Source organism: Meleagris gallopavo, chromosome 9, assembly GCF_905368555.1.
Source record: "Meleagris gallopavo chromosome 9, MGAL_WU_HG_1.1, whole genome shotgun sequence".
Lineage (NCBI taxonomy): Eukaryota > Metazoa > Chordata > Aves > Galliformes > Phasianidae > Meleagris > Meleagris gallopavo.
Window position 1 is genome coordinate 10,566,202 of NC_139412.1, and position 16,691 is coordinate 10,582,892.

At 45.3% G+C, this 16,691-nt stretch overlaps 1 protein-coding gene across 2 annotated transcripts in view; it reads right to left on the reverse strand.

Annotated features, from left to right (window-relative positions):
- Nucleotides 1-16,691, reverse strand: part of LOC100543007 (gamma-aminobutyric acid receptor subunit beta-4) — a 67,305-nt gene that overhangs the window by 38,539 nt on the left and 12,075 nt on the right. For both annotated transcript variants that reach the window (XM_010715273.3, XM_010715272.3), the window contains exon 3: nucleotides 1,250-1,317. In XM_010715273.3, the coding sequence (XP_010713575.1) occupies nucleotides 1,250-1,317 (68 nt within the window). The remainder of the gene's footprint in view (nucleotides 1-1,249; nucleotides 1,318-16,691) is intronic.

The following is a 16,691-nucleotide window of genomic DNA, read 5'->3' on the forward strand; positions in this document are numbered from 1 at the left end:
GGAGCGTTGGGAGATCAAGATTTTAACAGTCTTGAACAGCAAGAGCTCTAAGCTGGCCGAGGATACCCTGCATGGGTCAGGACTGAGGAATAGGACAGCTGCTGCCGAATGGTCCCCATCCATCCTCATGGCATGCAGAGGGACTTTGAGGAAAAGCCTCTGGGCAGGAGGGAGGAAGGTAGGTCTAGGTGACAGATCAGTCCAATGCAATGAAATCTGTTATCTGAGCAGAGAACATTTTTCTTCAGTGGTAGAAAAAGCTCCAGCCTATAAATACCACCCCAAGCAAGCAGATTGCCCTAAGATGCCTCCCTTCCCTGTATAGATCTCCAAAGAAATGCCAAATCACTACCAGCAAGCATAAAAAGCCACTGCCAGTTTTTCAACCTTGCAGACACAGGCTGACTGTAAAGCTACTCTTGCTTTTGTGCCACTAGAAAAATACAAGCATCTACTTTGAAGGAGTAAGCATTAATGGCTAGAGGAAACAACTGGAACAAAATGACAAGAGATGAGAGTCTGCTCTGAATAAGTTGTAACTAGCTCCAGAGATGCCAGCCAAGTTTCTTCATCCACATATTGACAGATGACACTCAGGATGCTTCTCTGAGCTAGTGAATGCTAACCTTTCCGGGACTTATTTCATCAGGAAGCAAACTACAGTCCTTCAATCACATCACAAATATTACCAGCAGATACAGGCATGTACCAGAGGTCCATCACACCAGCCTTGCTTTGTGAGGGCTTAATTTCAGAACTGTTTTGGTCTGGAGCTGGGCTGTGGGGCCAGTTGTGACACAGGCCAATTAGTGGGTGGAAAGAGCAAGGCTCAGACAGAAACCAGAAAAAAAATTTGGAGACCTCATTTAGTACAGCCTGGTGATGTGCTGAACTTTCTTTTTTATCACACTGCACACAAAGAAATCCTGCTTGAATTTGTTATGCTTTAGTGATGAAGAGTTGTCTCAAGCCATAGTACAATATCTCTCATAATCCTATGTCCAATGAGGAAAAAAACGCATTTTGTATCAGACAATTACAACTTTTCTCCCGCAACTTCCCAACAGTTGCAGAGAAGGTCTGCAGGAGGAGCTTAAGGAAGCAAAGATGTCTGGCCTTCTTTTCATCAGGGCACCCTGACAGCTCAAGTGACTCCAAGGACAGATTGTCTTGGATGTGCATCTCAACCAGAAAAAAGATAAAATATTTTATTAGCCTTTTGTTCTTTTTGTTTTCATCCCAAACTCACCATGTTGACTTCAGAGATCTGGTCAATGCTGGAGATATGGATGCTCATTCCCACTGTGACAGGGTTACCTGAAACACAAACAGACTAGGTTAGGACCATATCCAGGCTCTCTCCTCCTGCCTGCTATTACAGCACTGACTAGAAATGCATGGATATGACTTAAGCAGCCTGACATTCTGCAAGTATCCAGAATTTCAAAGTCACATGTGCTCAGATTATTAGAGAAGAATAGATTTGTCTGACTCCCAGCTTGATTCTTTAATTCTTGGAAGTTAATCACTCCCCCTAGTTATACAATTATCTCTACTTATTCCAAATAACACCTTCAGAGACATCAGCAGGCTCTCAGAGGTCTTGCAAAAGGTGTTGCTGATTGACTATACACAGAACACAGCAATCAAACCCATGCAGCACATAGGCAGGAAGGATACTCCAGCTCACTTCTCCATCCTCCTGCCAGCACTGCCGTACCAAACAAAGCCCAGATGAGTTTTAATACCCAAGACACCAGGCAAGTAATGGAAACAGATCCATTAAGTTAGAAACTAGCATTTCTACTGTGGCTTTTCAGAGAAGCGAAGAGTAGTGCTGGGATTAGAGAACAAATTTTACCAATGGCATAAGGGTACACCATCCCTTACTTAAGCTGTGTAAAATGATTTGCAGAGAGATACACATCCGCTGCTAAAACTAGCACAAGCTTTACCTACAGCAGCTAGGAATGGGTTTTCTGAGAGCCACCACTCTCCTGTCATCCCTACTGCTCCACAGTCAAACTCAATTCCACTGCAGCCAACAGCCCTCTTCTCACATGTGCCAGGTAGAAAATGCTTCCTTGCAGCGTAGTACAAGGAAGGGAAAGGCAAGCAGCTCTACCGCTCAAGGTATTAACTCTTCCATGGACTCATTAGTAGATCTAAGTGCTGGAATATTTACAGATAATCATGAAATGGCTTAGAAAGTAATTAGGAGATTGGGGTAGAGGGGAGAACCACACAACTGGAAATGAAGTGATTTTTTAATTATATGTTTCCAGAAGTAGGGAAGTAGTGTCATTAGGGCTGCCTTGTGATTGGGTGTACTGTTAACCAAGACCCTCTGCTGCAAATTAAGCAGCATTATCTTTTAATGGAATATGAACAACACTGAAAACATCAGAATCAACAACTGTAATTAGACCCTGCTAGGCAAATCCCCTGAAAGAGGCAGTGCTCTTCTGCAGCACTCCTGGCTCGCTGTCAGTGGTGCCAGGGACAGGGTGCTCAGGAGACCTTGCAGAGCCTCCAGAAATCCCCATGCAGGGCAAGCTCCCAGCCACATCTTTGTATTGCTCTGCTCATCTATTACAAAGCAACCAGGTGGGAAAATAACCACAAGTTACTCTGTGACAGCCAACCTCCTCACATCCTGCACTGTGCCAGCGGCTGACAGCAGCACCAGTAAAGCACTTCAGGAAGTCTCAGTTCAAGTAGTTTGTCTTTTTTTCCGCACTCAGGACCTTGTAGTGATAGCAGCTATAGCAGGAAGTATCACTGCCCTGACGACCTTACTGACTAATTGGCTGCAAGAGGAAAGATGGGGCTGTGTCAGGGCTGCAGCAGAGCTGGGGAGAAGCCAGCTCCTGACTCCTGAGCCCCACTGCCATGCCAGTGATGTTTCCTCCAAGAGATGCCCTGCTGTCTTCTTTGCTTCCAGTTTGTCAATACTGGTGAATATGGTACTGTGGTTGGGCGTCCTTTCCTTTCTTGGTGCAAAGAAAAAAAAGCTTTTCTTCACCCCTGCTGTGCAAGAGACCCACTCAAACAACCGGTCTGGGTGGCAATAGAAAGCACTGACAGCAGTGATATGCAAATATTTGTCAAATGCAGAGACTATCCAATCTAATCTATCTGTCTAGACATTTGTGCTGTGTTCATCACCATGGTATCTGAGTGCCTGGGGTCATGCAGTGACTCAGTGTCAGAGCTGTGGATAAGATCCAGACCTTCCAACTCCCAGCTCCAAGACAAGTGCCGGAGCGGAGATCATCGTGCTGCTCCCCATCATTCTGTGCTCACCCACACCCAGCACTTGTGCCCAGTCAGCAATGTTCCCAATGGCCACCCTGGGCACTGCCAAGTCCTCTATACTTCATCCATCACAGCAAGTGGGAGGCTTCATGAGCTACTTCCATCCCCTGGGATGTGTATGTCAACCCACTCCAGAGATGAAGGTATGCAAAGATCTATACTGGATCTACTCTTGGCTTGATTGCCAGGAAGCCATTTTACCTCCATTCCAGTTTGAAGACTGCCCTTCCACCTCTTCAGAACAGCACACGTGCATACACAGCCAGCAGAAAATACTCGCCCTACCTCTTACCACAGCCCGGAAAGAAACTAGATCGGCTGCTGTCCAACATTCAGGCTGTAAGTAGTACACAGAATAAACAAAGGACATCAATTCTGCCAATGTTAATAGCTTCAGGCAAGAGGGATACAAAAAGTAGGGTATTTAAAATACAGGATAACGTCATCTGAATTTGTTCAAAAGGCAGAGCTCGACATCTGCAAATCTGAAAAGATGCAAAAGAAAACCTGATATTAAAGATTTATGCTTTTATCTGCAAAGTAGACCTTTACCCCTTAGAGAAAATGCTTATGCCTTGGAAAGGTTTGTAGACAAGTTCACAAATAAGGGAGAGTGAGAAACTCTGCCTCTTCAACCAGTGAACAGCACTGCCATGCATCTCCATTTCTCACCACCACTGGAGAAGTCACCAACATTTTGTCCTCAAAGCAGTTTGACGTCTGTGAAAAACGTTCTCAGGGGAAGTTGGAAGGAAAGCAGACAAAAGAGTTATAATAAAATCAGTCCTTTTTCTGCAAGTGATACTTGTCAAATACAAAAACAGCCAAGGTAGAGAACAAGTTGTGCTAATCTGCAATATTTTTCTAGCAACCAGTTATTACTTTCACATTTTATTTTATAATGTTTTAAAGCCCCAGAACCCAGCATCGTGTTGCTACAGAAGCCATCCCTATGGCACAACTGCAGAGGAAAGATCATGTTCCCAAGCTTGTCTGTTTTCACTGCAGCCAGGGGTGATGGCAGCTTGGATCAAGGCATTTCTTCCAGTTTTCAGCCTTGTAGTTCAGCTGTAGGAGGAAGCAAAATCTATAGCACAAAATTCAGTGTACGTAATGTGCCTCCAAACACAATATGGTGACTTGGGCAGCTGGGCTGCACCATGGTTCACACCACCCTTTCTTCACTCCTAGCCCAGAAAGTTAAACTAGAGCAAGTTTGGATTTCTCTGCCATTAGATTTCCAACTACAATACAGAAACAGTCAAAGACTCAAGAACAGTGAGCAGTCAAATGGAACTTATATTATTATCTACTAAAGCCACATCACTTTTATAAACTACAGCCAGTGCCTTGAGGAGCCTGGTTCATGCATGTCTGAGTATGTGAACCTGGCATTGCTGGCACAGCAAAGGTTTGCAGTTGCTATTGACAGACTTCAGCCTCAAGTCTACCCGCCAGCCCAAACTACTGGAACAAAGGGTTGACAAGGATCCTGGGAGGTTGCACAGCCCATATCCTTCACAGAAGCAGACTCAAGTAAACTTAAAGCTTCTTTAGTGGAAGCTTTCTTTAAAACCACCAGTATCAGAAATTCCCTCGCTCCTCTGGACAATCTCCTGCATTTGACTGCACTGAAAAAGCTTTACTTGAATATCCAAATTAAACCTTCTCTGCAGTACAAGCGTAGTTGATTGTCTCATCATCTCCCACCCTTCCCCCCCCACCAATGATAGTGAAAGAATAAATCAATCATCCTTCTTTGACAACAGCTTTTATGTACTGAGAAACCATGACATCCTTCTCCCTCCCCCACTAATACTGTCTTTCCTTGATTAAATGCACCTGAGTTCTCCAACCTCTCCTTGGAGGTCATGTTTTCTAAAGCTCTAACAATTAGTGCTGTTCTCCTCTGGCCTTTTGCCAATTTGTCTACATCTCTATTTTAAAGGATGGTAGCCAGACTCTAAAGTAAAGATGACATGTCATCAGCACAGAAGGGGAAAAAAACAACTTCCAATTTGTATAGCATTCTCCTAAACCACTTTGGATATATTGCTGTCCAGAAATCACTCCAAACCCACTGCTCCCATCCTGAGATCTGCTTGCTTTGAGTAGGAGTTCAGAGATATTAATGGGGCAGCCCTGTTCTTAACATTCAAGTGCATCACATGTAGAAGAGAGGGGATGTAGCACTGTCTTTTGGCCAAGAGTGAGGCGCATCCAGCACAGCTATATGCATGAGTCCCAGTGTTCCCTGCTTGCACCCTGCCTGTGGCATTATCAGTCTCCAAGATTGCCTGGGAAGATCATGGAGCAGATTCTCCTAGAAGCTATTTTAAGGCATGTATGAGACAAAGAGGTGATTCAAGACAGCCAATGGCTTCACCAAGAGCAGATTTTGCTTGACCAATCTGGTGGCCTTCTATGATAGAGCGATGGCTTCGGTGGATGGGGAAGGGCGATGGATGTCATCTACCTGGACTTCTGCAAAGCCTTTGACATGGTCCCTCACCACATCCTTCTCTCTAAATTGGAAAGGTGTGGATTGGAAGGACAGACTGTTCAGTGGATCAGGAATTGGTTGTCTGAACGCCAAAGGGTTATGATTAATGGTTCTGTGTCAGGGTGGAGGTCAGTCACAAGTGGTGTCCCTCAGGTTGGTCTTGGGACCGATGCTCTTCAACATCTTCATCAGTGACAGATGATGGCATTGAGTGCACCCTCAGCAAGTTTGTGGGTGACACCAAGCTGAGCAGTGCAGTCGATACATTGGAAGGAAGAGAAACCATCCAGAAGGACCTGGCCAGCCTGGAGAAGTGGGCCATGAAAACCTAATGATGTTCAATAAGGCCAAGTGCAGGGTGCTGCTCTTGGGTCGGGGCAATCCCAGGTACTTATACAAACAGGGAAGAGAGCAGCCCTGTGGAGAAGGACTTGGGAGTCGTGGTGGAAGAGAAGCTGGACATGAGCTAACAGTGCACGCTTGCAGCCCAGGAGGCCAGCTGTGTTCTGGGCTGCATTAAAAAAAAAGGGTGGCCGGCAGGGACAGGGAGGTGATTGTCCCCCTCTACTCGGCTCTTGTGAGGCCCCACCTGCAGTGCTGCATCCAGGCCTGAGGCCCCCAGTACAGGAAGGACCTGGAGCTCTTGGAGCAGATCCAGAGGAGGGCCACTAAGATGATCAGAGGGCTGGAGCACCTCTCCTATGAAGGAAGGTTGAGGGAACTGGGCTTGTTTAGCTTGGAGAAGAGAAGACTCTCGAGAGACCTCATTGTGGCCTTCCAGAACTTGAAGGGAGCGTATACACAGGAGAGAGAACAGCTGTTTACGAGGGTGGGTAGTGTTAGGACAAGGGGGAATGGTTTTAAACTGAGACATTTGAAGTTTATGTTAGATATTAGGAGGAAGTTTTTCACACAGAGGGTGATGACACACTAGAACATGTTGCTCAAGAAGGCTGTGGATGTCCCATTCCTGGAGGCATTCAAGGCCAGGCTGGATGTGGTTCTGGACAGCCTGGTCTGGGGGTTGGCATCCCTGCACATAGCAGGGTGGTTGAAACTAGATGATCATTTTGTTCTCCTTCAACCTAGGCCTTTCTATGGTTCTATGATTCCTGCAGTAGCATTAGAACTCCTTTAAAGTCTTCTGCTGAGTGAAAGCCAGAGAAAATGAGTTTTCAGACTCCAAATCTGTACAAAGAACAGGTCTGTGCCTCACCCTACAATGAGGCATAGTGCTATGTCCATGCCATCCCATGCCAGAGAAACCAGAGGACAGCAGAGGCACTAGAGCCCAGAAGCAGCAAGTCCCAGACAAGGTTGCCCTGTGTTGGCTGGCAGAAATGTTTCTGCAAAAGCAGGGCAATACAGGCAGACATGGAAAGGGCAAGGTTTCTTGTTAGATGCCACTATGGGACTGCAGTGCCTTACTTGCATTTTCAACGATTCCTCTGCTCCCACCTCCCTCCCGTCTTCCACCTCCAATTAGAGTATTCTCAAGCTTGCCAAAGGCAAGACCAGCACACAGATTAATTTCACTCCCAGGACTTTTTCATTCAATATGACTCCCGCTTTGCTGAATGCAGGAGAACTGTTCAGTATCTACTTGCTCTTTCTGCAGGAAAAGGCTTGTCCAAGCCACTGCCCCTGCTTTGTTCTCAGCACTGGACCTCAGGGCAGCCTGGCTTTATGTTTACAACTTAAAACCGTGGCCTACGTCACTGCTACGTGCAGTGAGGAGCTGGTTATACAAGGCTGACAGACACTGTTAGTTAGATGGAGAGAACTACCAGGTAATCAGCGGCACAGAATGGATCAGGGCTTGCTGCCTGGATCCAGCCACGCAGGCTGCCAAGAAATCCCGCTCTGTCCTATCCAGAACAGCTTTCAGCCCAAAGACTATTCCACAGTTTCTTTTAAATCTTCCCAGAAGATAATTTAGAGTCCTGTGTAGTGCCTGAACACTCAGTTTCACCAAAGAGGAGTCGCCCATAGTTACCACCAGTACCAGGAGAATAAAAGTGTTCCTGTTTCTTCCCTCCACAACATTGGAGGACTGTAGGAGGAGTTTACAAATTGTTATTTGCATAATGGCTGTGCTGTTGAATCTCAAGGCTCTGCTGTAGCAATTAGTGGGAGAATGTCTAGAAGATCATAGAATCATTGGAAAGGACCCTTAAAGATCATCCAGTCCAACTCCTCCACAATGAGCAGGGGCACCTACAGTTCCATCAGGTGCTCAGAGTCCCATACAGCCTGACCTTGAGTTTCTCCAGGCATGGAGAACCACCACCTCTCTGGGCAACCTGTGCTAGTGCCTCACCACCCTTATTGTAAAAACATTCTTCCTTATATTCAGTGTAAATCTCCTCTCTTTTAGTTTGAAACCGTTTCCCCTTGTCCTATCAGACAAGGGGATGCCATCCCAGCATGCAGTACATCAAACCATGAAGAAGATTCCAGTAATTTTCCCATTCTTTCCCTTTTAGCTTAAGTACAAATGCAGTATGCACCTCCCCTATGAGGACAAGCTAAGAGAGCTGGGTCTCTTCAGCCTGGAGAAGAGAAGGCTTCAGGGAGATTCTAACAGCCTTCCAGTACCTGAAGGGGCCTACAGGAAAGCTGGGGAGGGACTTTTTATAAGGGCATGTAGCGACAGGACAAGGGAAAATGGCTTTAAACTGGAGGAGGGTAGATCTAAATGAGATATTAGGAAGAAATTCTTTACTGTGAGGGTGATGAGACACTGGAACAGGTTGCCCAGGGAGGCTGTGGATGCCCCCCTCCCTGGAAGCATTCAAGGCCAGGCTGGATGGAGCTTTGAGCAACATGGCCTAGAGGGAGGTGTCCCTGCCTATAGTTGGGAATTGGAACTAGATGATCTTAAAGGTCCCTTCCAACCCAAACCATTCTATGATTCAGTACACATTAATCCTGCTAGATGAGCAAGGAAAGTTGACCGCATATCATGAAAGCATGAATGTTTTGGGAGCAGCTTTCATCCAGCATCTCTGATTTGTGGTGACATCTGGAAGTGCCAAGATCAGCAGGGTCTCTTAAGCACCTACTTCAACTTTTCAAAAAAATTCAGGTTTAAATACCAACTAAACATCCGCCAAACATTTTTCTTTTTTTAATTCTTATTTCTATGACTCACTGTTGACCTCTTCCCCATCCACATCTAATAGCTGTGCAGTGAGCTTGCCAGGATCAGCACAACAGCCATCATTGCTATGAGCTATCACACATCCAGAGGCTGATATCAAAACTGTCCTGCTGCTCCTAGCAGGTCACTCCTTGATATCCATTGGATGTACAGGAGAAAACTGTACCATGACAATAGCCTTTTATCCAGCTTTGTAGTTTACAAGAGAGATGGTCTCATGGCAGGTTAACAGCTACAACATTTGCTGCACTGTGGGGAAACAGAGAGGCAGAGGAACTTGTGCTAAGGAATCTTCTTGCTTCACATGAATGAAGAGTGGTAGTCTAGAGCTGGAAATCAGAGCCCTGGTGTCCAAAATATATAGATCTATCTATGCCTGTTGCTTTCCCTTGGATTTAATCTTCTGCAAGGTGGGAGGGATACCCACCACCACTGACTCATGGAGATTGCAGCCGCTCTCCAGGTAGGCCTGGCAGAAAACAGTTTCTTCTGCCTGACAGGCTTGCTGCATTTTTCCATGCTTCTTTAGGGACATGGCTTGGCACATCTTGAGCTTTCACACAGAACAGGGTTGTGCCTAGCCTTGCTAGGCTTCCATCCATCCAAATCTGATCAGGCACAGCAGAACCCTGTGTGAGGAGGCTAAAATGGGGATTTGCAGCCCACACTACCCTGCTCCAACAGAGTAACTGAACTACATACTTTCCTAAGTCATATGTCCTCCTGACGCTAGCAGCCCATGAGCCAGGAGAGCTGGGCTAGTTTGTTTCCTGAACAGGTATTTGGCATATCCAAATACTGAAAAAATTTAGGGCTTAGGTAAGAGATAGGTTTGCCTCCAAGTAAGCACTGAAGCTGATCTTTCAGCAAAGGGCCAAGAGATGCAGCACTTGCAAAGTATGCAATCTGACTATCCAGGTATTACCCCATGATGCTCTCTGCAGACATACCCTATCAGTTAACCTTGATAATAGCTGCCACGTTTCCATTATGTTGTCAAATGAAGCTGTCCCTGCAGATGTGAGTGGAGAGGATATTTTCTCAAGCAAGCTGTGCCTGCTTGTGAGCCAGTGCTGAGGGATCCTTCTGGAGGAACAATGCTTTCCCACTGCAGATGTAACATTCATTCTGCGACTGTTCTAGGGAAAGCAGAGAGCTACGGAGCACAGTCGAGCACAATCTGTGAGGCACAGTGGATTACCTAATCTACCTCATGGGTATTTTTAATGGATTAGTAGGTATTAGAGTGGGATATTGCAAACATCCCATGGAAATTTGGAAGTGAGAGACAACAATCAACCGGCTGCAAAAACAGTGTAAAGGTTGTCCCAAAGGTATCGAAGGATTACAGAGCAAGCTAAATCAAGGCTGACTTTAAAAGATATCACTAGACAGCTTCCCAAGCTGAATAAAAACAAGATCTCAATGTACAGGCTTAAAAATGGAACAAGAGAGTAGACATTAACCTCACAACTCTTGTACAACTGGTGGACTCAGTTCAGCAAAGCACCTGTACATGCACACAGGACTTTCAGCATTAAGAAAAATCACCAACTTCTCAGAATATGATCTGGTTTTGTGAGAGACCTGGCCCAACATTCAGGAGACATTTTTAAAGCTACTTTTCCCTCAGTGAGGAGGGTAGCCTTCCAAAGCCAGGCTTATCTCTTCCCTGAGTGATACATGCTTGGTAAGATTACAGAAAATTGAGAGGAAAAGAAGTTTTCAGGTTTATCATAAATTATTTGTCTTCATTTACAGACCTACAAAGCTGAATCACCTTACTAGATCTGATAGTTAACAACGTGACATCACTAGTGGGACTCAAGCAATAAATAAACTCTTAAAGAGCAACCTGACTAAGAACACCACTTCCCACCCCTTGAAATAGGCAACACCCAGCCCAAACCACAGCAAGTTTACTTTGCAGGGATGCCACAGACATTGGTTTCTTTGCTAGGCCAAGTGCAGAAGGCAGATCCAGCCATCAGGAGATGAAGGTGCAGTACTCTGTCAGAACAAGGATCAGTCACCCATCCTCCCTGTCCAGGGCACATACACTCAAACAGATCCCTGGCTTTGCACTCTATGAAGTAAATACTTTGTTTGAAGGATTTTCCTTTTACATCCCTTTCAGCAGAGAAGGGCTCTCCTGTAAAACATTACCTTTCCCTGCAGTTATACTAAGCTGGCTCTAGAAAAAGCAGAGGTACTGAATTTCCCAGACTCCTTCAGCTCTTAAACCCCTCCAAAAGTGGTAGTGGGAAGGCAACAGAGCTTCCCAAACAAGTATTTGTCGTAGACTGACAGCAGATCAACTGAAGCCAGGTATTTTTCCTCCAGCAGCAAGAACCATCAGACCCACACTGATTAGCCACCTCCACATTTATCCACCTGATAAAACTCCCTCCTACCTCTGCTAAGTTGCTGGCAGGCAAGTGCATCTCCCTGCAGGCCTGCACAGCAGCTGGGCAGAGCTCTATTCACCTGAGGAAGCTGGGGAGGACTCAGGAAGAATCCATTTTTTCTGCTTTTGCTCAGGCCCTCATTGCTCTATCTACATTTCCAGCTGGGGTATCCCTTGTGCTCTCAGAGCCATCATCTTCCTCCTGCTTTCAGAGCCACCCAATCCCCAACTCAGATAGGCTGGGAAGCCTTTGGTTCCCATTTCCTAGCCCACTGCTAGTTACTTCCCTTTCCAGGACTAGCAGATAAGAGTAGAGCTTTAGAAAGCATCATCCACAGACATTTAGTATTTTGAACCACACAAGAGGGAGCAGAATGCTTTTCCACTGGGTTCAAGCCTAGTATTGGATGCACCACACGATGACTCTCCTGCAGCAGCCTAACAGGCAGGAATACAGCAAACAACTGGGAAGACCACAGCACCAAACTACTCTCCTCCTACACACAGCCAGAAGGGGTGCTGCTATAAGGGGGGCATCCCGCCCCACCTCCTCCCATTGGGTAAGGCTGCCATGGTGGTACAAAGTTGAGGCCTTTTAGCCATTTGGCAATCATACCAACTGGCAGCTGTAGAAACTTCTCATACATTCCCCATTAGTCTGCCTCATATCCATCTGACCTCTCAGAGCACAAAGGTCCTGATCCACCTTTTCAGCACTGGGCTTTTGTTAATGAATGCTCCTACATGCAAGAGGCTTGCTTTTGTGATGCCCTGGAAACATCATCCTCCAAACAAACTACAGACCTGGGCCGTATGCGAATATGTGACCTCTCTAGGAAAACGCTCTCATACATTACCAAATCCTGAGCCATCTAATCCCCTTAGCTGAAAACGAGCCGAACCAAATTAATTTAAATGGGTTAACACAAGCTTCTCTATTCATATCAAATCCATTACTCTGTCTTGGAACCATTTGTAACAACAACAAAATATCTGGACTTGACATTTTTATCAAAGTGACCAGAAGGTGTTTTTCTTTTCCCTCTATTTTCAGTCATTAATGAGTTAGTCACACTTCCTCATCACTTCTACAGACTTGTGTCTTTAAAGAATACCACAGTTTCTAATTTCTGGGTGAATCCAATAGGATGTGCACAGCATGGGGAGAAAAAGAAAAGGGAAGAAACACAATGACCAGGTCAGGACACATCAGACTTATGCAAAGAGCATACTCAGGGCTGAGACCTGCAGTGGCAGTAGTGACAGCCCTGCTGTGCCCAATGCCATACCTGTCAGTAGGTGACTTCTTGGTGGTGCTTTATCCCACAGCATGATGCAAATTCAGTGGCTGGGGTCCCCATGAGAGAGAGATGGCCATTCCTTCCTTGTTACCTTTGTCAAATGTTTGGTGGAGATACAGCTTTTCTCAGTGCCTAGCTCGACCTTCCCAATACACTACTATTAGGGCTTTAGCTGATGCTGACTTCGGACGCTGCCCACCACCACCCGTCTGTATCACACACCTGCTCCCTTCTCTCCCCTACCTTTCTGGGTATGTAGATCATCTTGGAGGTAGAGCTCTGGGGTCACACGGTGCCCAAGGCTTATGCACAGTGAAGGTCAGGATGATTTACAGTGCAAATATTGCCAATGAAAAAAAGTGGTGAGTCAGGCCCGAAAATACAATGGAGTTCACATTGAAATCTTGAGCTGAGTTAGAAATCATGAGAAGCAAAGCACAGGCAAACAAGCCCCCTTCTTCCAAATGTTGGATATGGGATTGTATGTTTTTATCTCCCAGTTTCTCGGTCAGGGATGTGCTTTGTTCAGGTTCTGCTTTTTCTCCAGCATGAAGACAGAGAAAGTCTTAATAACATAGGTGATGAGTGAGAACTGAAAGACTGCTATAGGAAGAAGGATCCAAGTTTGTAAGTTGGTCAGATTTGAAAGACTGATGCCCGGACTGGTGTTTCCAGCATTCTGCTAATTATCATTTCGCAAAACTGCCCTGGAGATTCATCAGAACCAAAGTTACCAGGCCATTCCTTACCCCAGCACGTATTATTAAGAGATACAACTGCCATTTGTTCACCAAAATAATTGCTTTCACTCAGGATGCATGGGTGAGCAAATCTTGCAGAGCTTTTACATATATATTCATCTTCATCAATTCATCAACATAATAATCACACATTATTAACTTGAGTACTCATCATTTTATTCTCTCCAGCTTCAAATCCTAGCAAGGAGCTAGTGTGCAACAGAGAAAAAAAAAACAACATGTAGAGGAACTTCTGATGAATGTTCTATTTTTGAAATGAAAGGAGAATAAGAAGAAAAACTCAGATCATCATATATCCTCTCCCTCTCTTCTAAAAATGTCCTGCCAACCCAAGACCCTTCCCCAGAAGCCAGCAGACCCAACACACAGCCTGTTTGCCTTGTGGAGCTTCCTCTCCCTGTCCGGAGGAGGTTTCTTTCTTCACGTGACAATGTTCCACCAGCAAGGTCCCAAATAGAAGCTAGGAGGCCTCCTGTCCTGGAGGGAAGCCTCTGGTCTTACACTTGGAGCTTTGCAACTGTGCATTCCCTGCTGAACTTCTCAGTGTAGAACCACAGTGCCTTTGCTGGACCTGCCCTTACCCAAAACGTGAACTACTCCAAACCTGAAAGAGACTTCTCCTACGGCCTCTCTCATGCAAAGCTGCTTAAAGAAAGAAGTCTGCAGGTGGGTTGCCTGATTGAATCACAGAACCATTAAGTTTGGAAAAGACCACTAAGACCACCTAGACAAACCACCAGCCCATCACTGCCATGTAATAGCTTCACAGCACCACTGCAGTTATGACCAGGGAAGGGGAAAGGGCAGTTTGGGGTTCTTACTTCTCAGCTTCCTGATGAGCCTTGGTTCTAAACACTGGCACTGGATGATAAACTGTCATCACCTGTCATAGGAACTGGATAAGATGTGGTACTTCTGGGTCATTGTTCTTGGTAGAAGTTGGTCTGCATAGCAGACAAAAACTTACTACTGCTTTTAAAGGCCAAGATAACCCTGCTGGCTCAGATGTCTGAGACTGGCTCTGGGCAGGGAATGGCAGGATGTCTGTTCCTGCAGGCATTGACGGTCATTTCAGAAGCACACGAACAGTAGAGACTGGAACTAGTGTGAAATCTGGGACACCCTTTCCTATTTCTTTAGCATATGGCATGATCATATCCAATGAATCTATTATCTGCCTCATGCCTTACTTTCCAAATATTCAGCCAATGACTGTTCAAAATCTTGTATTTTCTGAAAAGGCTGTGGGGAATACTCTCCTGTTCTGTCTACCAGGAGGGGACTATTTGTGAACAAAATGAATACCCACTGCATGTCAGAGCTTTTCCTATGACCCTTCCTATGGACATTTGTCTACAGCAAAAGAAGGGCACATGTACCCATTCCCTCTGCAGGTTTCACAGGCTATTTGGTGACCAAGCAGTGGACCAAGGCACTGACAGTGTTTGGGTCTGCTCTTCTGAATAAAGAGCATCAGAAGGAAGCAGATCTGCCCAGTTCCATGCCTTGCTCTGCCTCAGGTTTTGCTCTGCCACCCCCAACAGGCTGCCACCTCTTGGTGTCTGTAGACACACAGTGGGGCTAGCAGAAGCCCATCAGCCCATAGGTAGTGGGGAAGATCTGTTAGTCAGTGTTTGTACAGCACAGAAGCCTTGCTGCTATCTGTCACACAGAGCCCATAATACCACCTGAGAAGAAATTATATTCCTGCATAATCAAAATCAGATTCAGCTCAGCCCTGATTCAAGAATCCTTTTTGGCTGGTGATGATGTCCAGAGCAGAGAGAGCACAGCTTGATTTCCAGAGCCCAGGCTGAGCTGGCAGAGCTGGCAGGTAGAAATATCTTGTTTTGACTGGTAAACTGAGCAAATTTGACATGGAAACCACTGAGGGAGAATAAATATGGAACAACAAGATGTAATTTTTACAGAGGCTCTTTTCCAACCATAACTGTACTCCAAGCCATCCCAGACTTGAACTAAGAGGTCCTGAGGTCTGGGGAGGGAAATTCAAGCCATGGTAGGTTTGGCTGAGGCTCACCCCTGTCACAAGCACAGACATCTCTAAGTGCACAATTACTTAACGGCACTATTCCTTCAGGACTACAAAGAGCAGAAAAAATAGAAAAGAACAGAAAAGGGAGGGAGGGAAGATCAGAGAAGAAAAAGAGTTTTTAGCTCTGACACAGAACCAAGAATAAATGCCAGAATCAGAAGAATAGCCTATAGGAATTGCATGATCAGTGTTCTCCAAAGCGGCCTGAAATTCATACCCTGCTCAAAGCAAATAGTGGTGATCCTACAGCCTGGGAATAAGGGCTGACTGAGCCAAGCTCAGCTGCTTTCCATTTAATGGGAACAGGATCGGTCACTGGATCAATAGAATACCTGTTTACTCGACAAATCTGTTCATGCCACGGGGCTCCACCATCCAGCATCCCTCCCTTTCTCACATACACGATGTGAATTCCTTTAATGGGCTCTTTGCCATCATTAAGCACATCATTTGCCTTGTCCATGTTTCTAGTGATGTTTTTAACAAGTGCATGATATTTCACATGAAATATCAAGATATAAATAGACACTTAACAAACCCCACCCTGGGCTATCTGCAAGAATGGATCTTAATCTTCCACACCAAATGCTGTCACTATGGCTGAAGAACTGTATTACAACAGTTCAGCCTGACACTTCAGTAGCCTTTTGCTTATTTATTTTTGAACCAGACACAGGTGAGAAAACTGATGTGTACACACAGCCTGCGTTTTATATTTTGTGCTCTATGGGTTAAAAACATTCTTCTGCTTCATTGGGATATTAGGAATCTTAAGAAACGAACAATATGTATATGTAAAGCTGCTCCAATGAACAGCTCTAGGGCTGTGGGAATGTATTTTGAGTAATCAAAAGGACTTGTACTAATGAGTTTTGCACTCTTTTTACATTTTGCTTGTAGTGACAGTCCCTAGAATGCAAGTTTACTGGCAGGAATAGCCTCAGAAATGGTTGGGTGTTACGTATATATTAATCAAGGTGGAAGATGGGTCCAGGCGAGATGGCAAACATCCTCCAGACTTGCTATAAACAACAACCTACTTTTGATTAGTTAATTAATTAAGAATCATGGAAATTTTTATGCCAATCAGTAACTTGAATACATTGTAATCTGTAATAAAAGAGAAAAAAAATGTGTGACTAAGAAAAGAGGCAAAATTCCTGAAATCAACACTGCAAAAAG